The sequence below is a fragment of the Sciurus carolinensis genome, chromosome 12, assembly GCF_902686445.1.
Source record: "Sciurus carolinensis chromosome 12, mSciCar1.2, whole genome shotgun sequence".
In the NCBI taxonomy this organism is placed as follows: Eukaryota; Metazoa; Chordata; class Mammalia; order Rodentia; family Sciuridae; genus Sciurus; species Sciurus carolinensis.
The window spans coordinates 86,900,424-86,911,575 of NC_062224.1; the positions used below are offsets into that span (position 1 = coordinate 86,900,424).

General features: G+C 38.8%; 1 protein-coding gene across 3 annotated transcripts; it reads left to right on the forward strand.

Moving 5' to 3' along the window:
• Positions 1 to 7,024: 7,024 nt before the first annotated feature.
• Positions 7,025 to 10,573, forward strand: Znf281 (zinc finger protein 281). Of its 3 annotated transcripts, XM_047521348.1 has the most exons (3): positions 7,025 to 7,124; positions 7,340 to 7,550; positions 7,659 to 10,573. In XM_047521348.1, the coding sequence occupies exons 2-3, from the start codon at positions 7,358 to 7,360 to the stop codon at positions 10,091 to 10,093; spliced, it is 2,628 nt and encodes an 875-aa protein (XP_047377304.1). In that variant the 5' UTR covers positions 7,025 to 7,124; positions 7,340 to 7,357; the 3' UTR covers positions 10,094 to 10,573. The 3 variants fall into 3 exon arrangements, with proteins under 3 accessions (XP_047377304.1, XP_047377302.1, XP_047377303.1); XM_047521346.1 differs by having other exon boundaries at positions 7,340 to 10,573; XM_047521347.1 differs by having other exon boundaries at positions 7,046 to 7,124; positions 7,344 to 10,573.
• The last annotated feature ends 579 nt before the right edge of the window (positions 10,574 to 11,152 follow it).

Below are 11,152 nucleotides of genomic sequence, written 5' to 3' on the forward strand. Positions count from 1 at the left end.
AAAAAATCTATGATCTTATCCCAAAATCAAATCAGTATTTTATTCATGTATCTTATACAGTTGGCTTTCCTATCTGTGGGTTCTGTATCAATGGATTCTGCATCTGCAGATTCAAACAACTTTAGGTTGAAAATATTTTTTAAAACATTATATCCAGGGGCTGAGGCTGTAGCTCAGTGGCAGAGTACTTGCCTAGCATGAGTGAGGCACTGGGTTCAATCTTCAGCACCACATAAAAATAAATATATAAAATAATTATTAAAAATTATTATATCTGTGCTGAACATATACAGACTTTATTCTTCTCATTATACCATGTATACAAACACACTATATATTCCCTAAACAACTATTTACATGCATTTTTGTTTTTGTTTTGTTTGGTATTATAAGTAATCAACAGATGATTGAAAGTATATAGGAGGATGCACACAGATTATATGCAAATCCCATGCTATTTCATAGAGGAGACTTGAACATCCTCCGATTTCATGGGGGATGGGGGCCCTAGAAACGATCTACCATGGATATTGAGGGATGAGTGTGTTTATGTCCGTACCCAAACGCAGATTCTGTTTTCTGCATTTGTAGTAATACAATACATGGAATGCCATATTCCACCTCTTCTGTCAACAGTATCACATTTTAATAGTTTGCCTCTTTCTCGCTTGATTCTGGACTTCCCTCCTCTCCTTCTCATCCTTCCCTGTAGGAAACAGTGGCAGTTCCATGTGCATCCTTGGACATCTTTCTCCTATTTAATCAGTTATATCTGGAGTGGCAAAAGGAGGGATCTGTTTTTGTTTTACAAAAATGAGAATATAGAATGTACGTGTTTTTTCCTCCTGCTCTTGTCATTTAACAATGCATGGACATCTCTCTAGACCAATGAATACAGTTCTAATTCATTCTTTTAGCTGCCTAATTTTCCAAAGGATGAAGATACCATGATTTATTCAGTTGTTTGTGTGTGGAAGGGCATTCAGGTTGTTTTAGTTCTTTGTTTCTATACACGGTGTTGCAAAGAACAACCTCGAATATACATATCCTTGTACACTAATGCTGTTGTTTCTAGGGGGTATGGTCCCCCAAACAGGAATTGTTTATAGGAAGTAAGCTAGAGCATAGTTTATAAATAAACACAGTGTAAAGCCACACATTCAGAGAAATTCAGTAAATGATGAAAATATTTGACTATGTGGTTACCTAGCAGCCTTTTGATGGGAGAAGATATGTTTCCAAGCAACTAGAAAGTATATATCATTGAATGAGAATTCGTAAGCAGAGAACAAAAGACAGAGCCTGACCCAAAGAACCATTGTTACAAAGCATGTATCCTGTTGAGCTTGCTAGGCCATCTTAGACTGGTAGAGGAGCAGGGTAGTTTGAAGTCTGATTACTGGACACTGAGTCCCTAACTCTAGGAGTTAATCAAACTGCCATATTTTTAACAAACGTGAGTTTTAAAAGGTCTCACCAATTGTATTATCTTATGACTTGTACTTTAAAGAGTTCAGAGGTGTCTAAGTTAGAAAGCGTGTATGAAAAAGCATTACATTAGGAATTCAAGACTCATCTTTGGCTTTGCCAACTTGTCAGCATTGTGGCATTTCAACCAAGCCTCAAAATCCCCTTATATACAATAAAACTAATAATACTATGCTGCCTACTTTGCCGTACTGTAGTGGGGAACAAATGGAATTATGTAAATGAAAGAGCTTTGACAAAGTTATACATATATTAGCATTGTTAATATTATTCTGATTCTTGAGTAGGCAATGTCCTGTGTACCTAGCACCTTTCCTGTTCTTTGTATCACCAAGAAAGAACATATTACCACTTAAAAGAAGATTGATTTTGTAACAATCATGAACTACACCGTAAAAGTAGGGAACAATCAATAAAAAAAATAACAGATTAGATGTCAGCCATTGAGCCCATCCGCAGCTATTGTTCAACGGACTTCTATAACAGTGAAAATATTTACAAAGCTGCCTCAGCTTTTAATGTTTTGTGGATAAATGAAGATGAAATAATGGTTTTTTTTTTTTCTCTTTCCATTAAGTTTCTATTTTTAACTCCTGTATAGTATCAGATGCAATATCCTGATGTTCTTTTCCTAGTCCTGGCCCCTGCCCATAAAGTACACACATGCTTACAGGAATCCAGCTACGCTTTAGATGCTTCCTGCCCAATTACTATTATTTTCTGTGGCTAAAACTTTGAAGAAATTTGTATCTCTATAAATAAATACTCCAAATATATTACAGATGGACATGTCTGTGAATGGAATAGAAGAAACTACCCATCAGACATGAGGGCTCACTCATTTAAAAAATGCAGTAGGCTTCTGGTATTCAGTCTTTAGTAGGACAGGGCATTGGTATAAGGAGTTCCAGAAATCTCAGTGCCAGTTGAAGATTGGCAGTTGGTTCCTTCCAGCTGTTCTTAAAGGTATTCTCTCTGCAGGGATTTAAAAGTGGCTCATCATTACGGCTTAAGATGTTGATGTGTAGCTGTTTCTGTTTTTGATTCTCTCCTTAGAAAAAATAGGATGTTTTTCTAATACTGAAGGGCTTATGAAGTTCTTCAGAGTTAGATCTAAATAAATTATCATAACTGTCAATAGCTAGTAACAGTGGTAGGGAAAACATCACCAGGTGTGGGGTGTACAATTAAGTAAATTAATTAGCATTTTTATTATTTTCCCTTTTGACTAGTTGTGGTAGCATCAAGTAGACACTTCAAGAGAGAGGGGCAGAGTCCTTACAGTAATTTCCAGTTGCAGACTTTTGCATGATCTTTCAAAGTCTTTCTTTTAGGGCTTGCTTATCATGTTGCTCAGTGTCCATGTGTTGGGGAAAAAGAGAAAGAGAAAAAACTTTTGAGATTGAAACAGCCTGTATCTAAAATCCCTTTTCAGTTTAAATTGTTTTCCAAAGAGAGATTTTTGTTGTTTGATCATTTTATTAGAGGTTTAAGTGTATTACAATAGAAGATATATAGGTGACATGGAAGTGCAGTAAATAAAAATATTGGAACACCCTCCATGTTCTCCTGTTTCCTAAGACATAAGGAAAAATGTGATTTTGTTTACTCTCCTTTATTTTAGAGGTAACCAATCTTACACAAATACATAAATTACAGAAGTTATTACACGTATTACATAAGGGCCCTTTCAATTTCAATGTATCATAGCATGTAAATAGCCAGGCTTCTTATATGGAAATTATAATACATGTTGTTCAATGTTCAGGAAATTTTATTTACTTAGAAACTCATTCATTGCACAAAGCAATAGATTTATTTATCTTATAAATAGAATTAAAATTTGAGTGACCTTTTAATTTTTTTATCTATAAGGCAAAATATGAAATAAAGAATTAAAAATTTTTGAAGAAAGAGGGACTGTTAATTATCTTATAGTCTTCACCTAAATCAGAGAAAAAAAATTTTTCCTTGAACTCTATGGAATTACCTAGAATGGAGAAAAGTAGCTTGTAAAACAGGTGCCATATAAGCAGCTTGAATTCAGTCTGCAAATCTAGAGATCTTGATAAAACCTACCAGAAAGATGGAATTGAGTGTTGGTATTGAACTTTGGGACAATATGTATATACAGTGAAAAAAACTGGCTATACTTTAACTTTTTAAAGTTTATGGTCAAAATGAAATTTTTTTGATTATACAAACCTCTTCATTGATCTTTCTTATTAATACAAATGCATGTACTGTAATAATGTTAGTTTCTGAAATTATATAGATAATAATGAAAACTGGGAAATTTCATTGTAACCAACATATCATATTAATGTAAAATGTTAACAACAGAGGGAACTGGGTTGGATATGAGTGAACTCTCACTACTATCTTAATTTTTCTATAACACTACCATCTTAATTTGTTAAAAAGATGAAGGGTATTAAAAAAGAAATAACAAGAACAATAATGTTTCTGTTTTACACAATCACTTTGTTCTAGAATTGTTTATGTGTAAGATGTAAGTATTCTGAGGTAAAACAAATATTAAAATATTCTTTGAATATTTTCCTTTTGAAGCCCCCTGTTCCTGCTGATGGACAGAACCATGACCTCTGGGACAGGAGTCCTCTGTGTTTCTCCTTTGCTAGCAAAGCAATAAACCTTCTTTTTCCTTTTTCTCAAAACAAAACAAAACAAAACAAAAAACAAAAAAACAAAACAAAACAAAAAAACCCAGCAAAACCCCCCCTTTATTTCCTTTTGAAAACATGCTACTTAACTATTTGGACCATTTCCAGATTTACTCCAGACTCCTATTTAATATTTGGTTTATTAGTACCTAACAAAATAATACAATATACATTTTTATTTCCTCCCCAGACAAAAGCATGGGAAATTTCTTGTTCCATATCATCTCTAATATATTTAAAGTACATCATTTATTTACTTATAGATATATAGATTTTTTAGATTTAAAAGTGACGCTTAATTGTACATACAATTAATTAAGCATTCCCTAAAGCTGAAGACTAATAAGTAGCAGTTCTTGGGAAACTTTACTACACATAGGATACAACAAAATGTATGCACTTCACAAAAGTTAATAATATGAAATCTTATCTCGATCTCATATCTTAACTCGAACTGGTATTTTTAAGTATTATTTTAAAAACGATTCATACTTATTCTCTTAAGTTTATCCTGTTAGTGTTTTAGGTTTGGTAGTGGTGTGTGTGTGTGTGTGTGTGTGTGTGTGTGTGTGTGTGTGTTTGGGCAAGGCTGGGGTTCAAACCCAGGGCCTGTTAACCTGAGAGGCCAAGTGCTCTACCACTGAGCTGTGCTTCCAGCCCCCAGTGTTTCATACTTATTTTTGTATTTTTACCCCACCAAAGATTGTAACAAATATATTCCACTTGCTGCAGTCTAAAACAGTGCTTAGTAATACTAATGCTTAGTGCTATTAATATAATTACTTTGATGGCATTTTTCTGAGTTTAATTTTCTCATCACCCAGCTATCTTTTCAAGACTGGTATTTTGATTTTCCTAATTACTATTTTATGTACTTGAGATGGCATTTTCTATTTCTAAAGAATTGAATAGCACAACCATGGTAAGTGATGTGCTGGTATGTTATCATATAAATGCTCAAGGTACAGCTTCTAATGTTGAAAAATAGGAAAATAAATTGACCTTGATGAAGTGTGTCTTCTTTTGTCTGTTCCCAGGAAAGTTTATTTCAAGTATTTCTACTGCTGAAATGATTAGCGTTAACAGCTTTCCCCCTCCATTTTATTTTACAGGGACTCTTCATCTTCCTGATATATGGGGTGTACAACACAGAGGTAAGTCTGCTTGGAGTATCTCAAGGCTGACAGAGTGAATGAGAGAAATGACAGGTTTCTTATCTTGATAACTGAGGAACAAAGTTGGCTTTTCATATGAGTGTCCTACTGCCCTTCATGCTTGGACTAGCTTATATGCATCCCAGCTTACTATTAAACACTGACACTCTGAGTAAAGGGACAGCCTCATTTCTCACAGGCATTGACTAATATTTTACTACTGCCTGAAGTTCTTGAATTTTCAGTCTTTAACACAGCTATACTTGATAATATTAAAGTTTCAGTTTACATGGTGGAATGCTTATACATAGTTGCATGGAGTTAGCAAAGTACAATTATTTTTTTCTCTCAAAGTTTTCATTAAATATTGTCTTTTAAGTTTTTCAGGCAGACTCCGAGAGGCCCACAAGTACTAGTAAATAATCTTTATGGTTTCAACTGTGAAATTTCTCAGAGTTGTTTATTATTTAATTATGAGAAGTTATTTAGCTAGGGAAATATTATAAGAAGATGGACTTGTAATTTCATCAAGAAAATGTACTATGTAAATAAACTATTGTCATAACTCTAGTTCTTTTATTAAAATTTTCTGTGGTTTATAAATACCCTCAGGAAAGTTGCTGGTTTAGATTTCTGCATGTTTATTATGAAAGTGTCTTTTCTACATTAGGGACTGATTAGGGACTGATTAAATGCTTATTGTTTAGTTTTGTTGATATAACTTTGATTTCAAGACTTGACTTTATACTTTTCCCTTAACAGAAAGATTTGTGACTTTACATTAATTTATAGGCATTCTATACTGAAGAGGAAAGAATGGATCCTAGAGAGAACATAGAAGGACCTACTGGACAATTTTTCACAAATAATAATAAAGGTCAGTCAGCAATACAACGTGGCAAACAGATTCATTAGGCGGAATGCAAAGGTATGTGAACATTTAAATAACATCTGATGCTGATGAAGTATGTATGTGGGCGTGTTTTACAGGACAGCTGCACCTGGATTACACGCGGTTTCCCTTTCCAGTAGCCTTCAGGTAGGTTGGCAGTAAGACAATTTTTTTTTTTTTTTTTTTTTTTTTTTTTGCAACGGTACCTCAATTGCGGTTTCAAAGTAGATTCCTCCTATTAATGCAAGGGATGCGGATTATTATTGTTTCCAAACTAAAAGGGATAACAGAAATATCTACAATAAATGCTGGGCCTTTGAAGTTTAATGCTTTTAGACAGAATTAAAGGTGCCTTAAGTGATCCACTTTTGGATCTGTATTTTGATTCAATACCTGGATGGCAAACCCTAAAGTTAAGAAAGCCCCAAAACTCAGTCCTCAGTTTTCCCCACCTTCTCCTCCAACCCCTTTCTCTACGGCTCCCACGCCACGCTGCAGTACCGATGCCCCCTCCCCCGCCCCAACTTCCCGCCCCTTGGGTTCCACCTCCTGAGCGTCTTTCCCCCAGAAGCCCTCAACAACTTTCATCTCCTTCAGTGTAGTCCACCAATCACGTCTATTCTCCTCGGAAGCCCCTTTCAGTAGGGTTCCAAATCCCCGCCCCTCCTACCCAGGCCCCCCCCCAACTCCGCCCAACCGCCCCAGTGATTGACAGGCAGGCCGGGCGGAAACTGCGGCGCAGGCGCCGTGAGTCCGTAGAGCTCCCCTCTGGTCGGGTCGGGGAGTTCCCAGCAGACACCGCGCCGCGGCTGCGCAGTACAGGAGAGGCTTTTAATTCCATTGTGGAGAGGACGGCGTTATTTTTATTAACTGGAGGCGACGGCGGCTGCGGCGGCGGCGGGACCCGTAAGTGTTGCTGGTGGGTCCAGAAGGAAGTGGGCGAGGCCCGGGGAAGAGTTATAGGGCCATGCGTGTCGGTGCCGGAGGCGACGGGGCTGGGAATTAGTGCTGGGCGCGTTGCGGTCTGGGCGGCGGCGCGGCGGGGTCCTGAGCGCTGCGGTGGTCCCGGCCCGGGGCCCGGTTCCACCTCCTTTCCTCCGTGTTCCTCCTCCTCTTCTCAGCCAGGCCTCCTCCGGGGTATGAAAATCGGCAGCGGGTTCCTGAGTGGCGGCGGTGGTACGGGCAGTAGCGGTGGTAGCGGCTCCGGCGGCAGCGGCTCCGGCGGCGGCAGCGGCGGCAGCAGCAGCAGCACCAGCAGCAGCAGCAGCACCAGCAGCAGCAGCAGCAGCAGCAACAGCAGGAGAGCAGAGATGGAGCCCACCTTTCCCCAGGGTATGGTTATGTTCAACCACCGGCTTCCCCCGGTCACCAGCTTCACCCGGCCGGCGGGGTCGGCCGCCCCTCCCCCGCAGTGCGTGTTATCCTCCTCTACCTCCGCAGCCCCGGCCGCTGAGCCCCCCCCTCCGCCAGCCCCGGACATGACTTTCAAGAAGGAGCCGGCGGCGTCAGCCGCGGCCTTCCCTTCGCAGAGGACCTCCTGGGGATTCTTGCAGTCTTTGGTTAGCATCAAGCAAGAGAAACCCGCGGATCCTGAGGAGCAGCAGTCCCACCACCACCATCACCACCACCACTATGGGGGGCTGTTCGCTGGAGCTGAAGAGAGATCTCCAGGCCTAGGAGGAGGGGAAGGGGGGAGCCACGGCGTCATCCAGGACCTCAGTATTCTCCACCAGCATGTCCAGCAGCAACCAGCCCAGCACCACCGCGATGTATTACTGAGCAGCAGTAGCAGGACTGATGACCATGGCAACGAGGAGCCAAAGCAGGACACTAATGTCAAAAAGGCAAAGAGGCCAAAGCCAGAATCTCAGGGAATCAAAGCCAAGAGGAAGCCGAGTGCATCTTCCAAACCTTCTTTGGTTGGAGATGGAGAAGGTGCCATCCTCTCCCCAAGTCAGAAACCTCATATCTGTGATCACTGTAGTGCTGCTTTCCGAAGCTCCTATCACCTGCGGAGACATGTCCTCATTCATACAGGAGAAAGACCTTTTCAGTGCAGCCAGTGTAGTATGGGTTTCATTCAGAAATATCTACTGCAGAGACATGAGAAAATTCATAGTAGAGAGAAGCCCTTTGGATGCGATCAATGCAGCATGAAGTTTATTCAGAAGTACCATATGGAGAGACACAAGAGGACACATAGTGGAGAAAAGCCATATAAGTGTGACACTTGCCAACAGTATTTTTCAAGGACTGATAGATTGTTGAAGCACAGGCGCACATGTGGTGAAGCCATAGCGAAAGGAGCCGCTAGTGCAGAACCTGGGTCATCAAACCATAACAATATGGGTAATCTGGCTGTGTTGTCTCAGGGAAATACAAGTTCTTCAAGGAGAAAATCAAAATCAAAAAGCATAGCTATTGAAAATAAGGAACATAAATCTGGTAAAACAAATGAATCACAAATTTCAAATAATATAAACATGCAGAGTTATTCAGTAGAAATGCCTACTGTGTCTTCCAGTGGAGGCATAATTGGCACTGGTATAGATGAACTACAGAAAAGGGTGCCAAAATTGATCTTTAAGAAAGGAAGCAGAAAGAATACAGATAAAAGCTACCTGAATTTTGTGTCACCGTTACCAGACATAGTTGGACAGAAATCCTTGTCTGGGAAACCAAGTAGCTCACTTGGTATAGTATCAAATAATAGTGTGGAGACCATTAGTCTTCTCCAAAGTACAAGTGGCAAACAAGGTCAAATAAGTAGTAATTATGATGATGCCATGCAGTTTTCAAAGAAAAGAAGATATTTACCAACTGCCAGCAGCAACAGTGCCTTTTCTATAAATGTAGGACACATGGTCTCCCAACAGTCTGTCATTCAGTCTGCAGGTGTCAGTGTTTTGGACAGTGAGGCACCATTGTCACTTATTGACTCTTCAGCACTAAATGCTGAAATTAAGTCTTGTCATGACAAGTCTGGAATTCCTGATGAGGTTTTACAAAGTCTTTTGGATCAATACTCCAACAAATCAGAAAGCCAGAAAGAGGATCCTTTCAATATAACAGAACCACGAGTGGATTTACACACCTCAGGAGAACACTCAGAATTGGTTCAAGAAGAAAATTTGAGCCCAGGCACCCAAACACCTTCAAATGATAAAGCAAGCATGTTGCAAGAATACTCCAAATACCTCCAACAGGCTTTTGAAAAATCTACCAACGCAGGTTTTACTCTTGGACATGGTTTCCAATTTGTCAGTTTGTCTTCACCTCTCCACAACCACACTTTATTTCCAGAAAAACAAATATACACTACATCTCCTTTGGAGTGTGGTTTCGGCCAATCTGTTACCTCAGTGTTGCCATCTTCATTGCCAAAGCCTCCTTTTGGGATGTTGTTTGGATCTCAACCAGGTCTTTATTTATCTGCTTTGGATGCTACACATCAGCAGTTGACACCTTCGCAGGAGCTGGATGATCTGATAGATTCTCAGAAGAATTTAGAGACTTCATCAGCCTTCCAGTCTTCATCTCAGAAATTGACTAGCCAGAAGGAACAACAGAAAAACTTGGAGTCCTCAACAAGTTTTCAGATTCCATCTCAGGAGTTAGCTAGCCAGATAGATCCTCAGAAAGACATAGAGCCTAGAACAACGTACCAGATTGAGAACTTTGCACAAGCATTTGGTTCTCAGTTTAAGTCGGGCAGCAGGGTGCCAATGACCTTTATCACTAACTCTAATGGAGAAGTGGACCATAGAGTAAGGACTTCAGTGTCAGATTTCTCAGGGTATACAAATATGATGTCTGATGTAAGTGAGCCATGTAGTACAAGAGTAAAGACACCCACCAGCCAAAGTTACAGGTAAGGTCCCAAAAGTGACCAGGCTGGGGGTCTTCTAATGTAATTTTGTTTTATTTTGAGAACACTGCCATTGGAATGTTTCTACACGATCCTATTAAGAATAATGTAATGCCCTTTCAATGCAACTTTTCATATTTAGTTTATTTTGTTAGCGTGATTTTAGCTCTGTTTGTATTATGATTTTTAATCAAAATCAATAGATTAAAAATAGTTTGACATTCAAAGTGACAATGTTTAGCAATCAAATTTACATGTATAGATCGTCAGGGAATAGCCCAAAACTTTTAAATGCAAAAAAAAAAAAAAAAAAAAAAAAAAAACCTAAAAAAAACCCCAAAAAACAAAAACAAAACAAAACTAAAAAAAACTAAAAAAAAACAAAAATCAAAAAACAAAAACTACAAAAAAACAAAACAAAAAAAAAAACTTTGTTGCTAGGATTAAGGTTATTCTAATTGCTTTACTCTCAGGAAAGTGTAATAACGCATGGGAATTCTGTACGTTATCACCGTAATGGAATATCCAATTTACAAATAGTATGATATACATTTCATCATTTAAGTAAGGGATCGAAAACATTTCAAATTGCTCTTTCTGGGCTGGTAAAATATACATTTCATCATTTAAGTAAGGGATCGAAAACATTTCAAATTGCTATCTCCATCTGGGCTGATCCAAAATTCTGAGATTGTTGGCTACCTGTATTTTGTTGCAGCTTTTTAATGTACTCTGAACTTCCAAACCACATTTCATTCCAGCCTGGTAGAACAAATTTTCTTGGATCTTTGATCAAAGCCTGGAATGGTAGCTTTAATAGAAGAAGAAAAAAGCATCCTCTAGTTATCCCAGCTATAACAAGGCTGTAGTTCCATTAAGTGATTCTATTGACATCTAGTACAGTGTTGAAGCCCAAGTGGTTGGTGGGTTCCAGTATTAGAACCCAAATTGGAATCACATAATTCATTGAAATTTGGGGTATGCATTATTTATTATACATGGCCTAAAAACATGCTTTTATTGTGTTATTATATATCACCCTCACTTATGTTTTTTGGTTCTTATT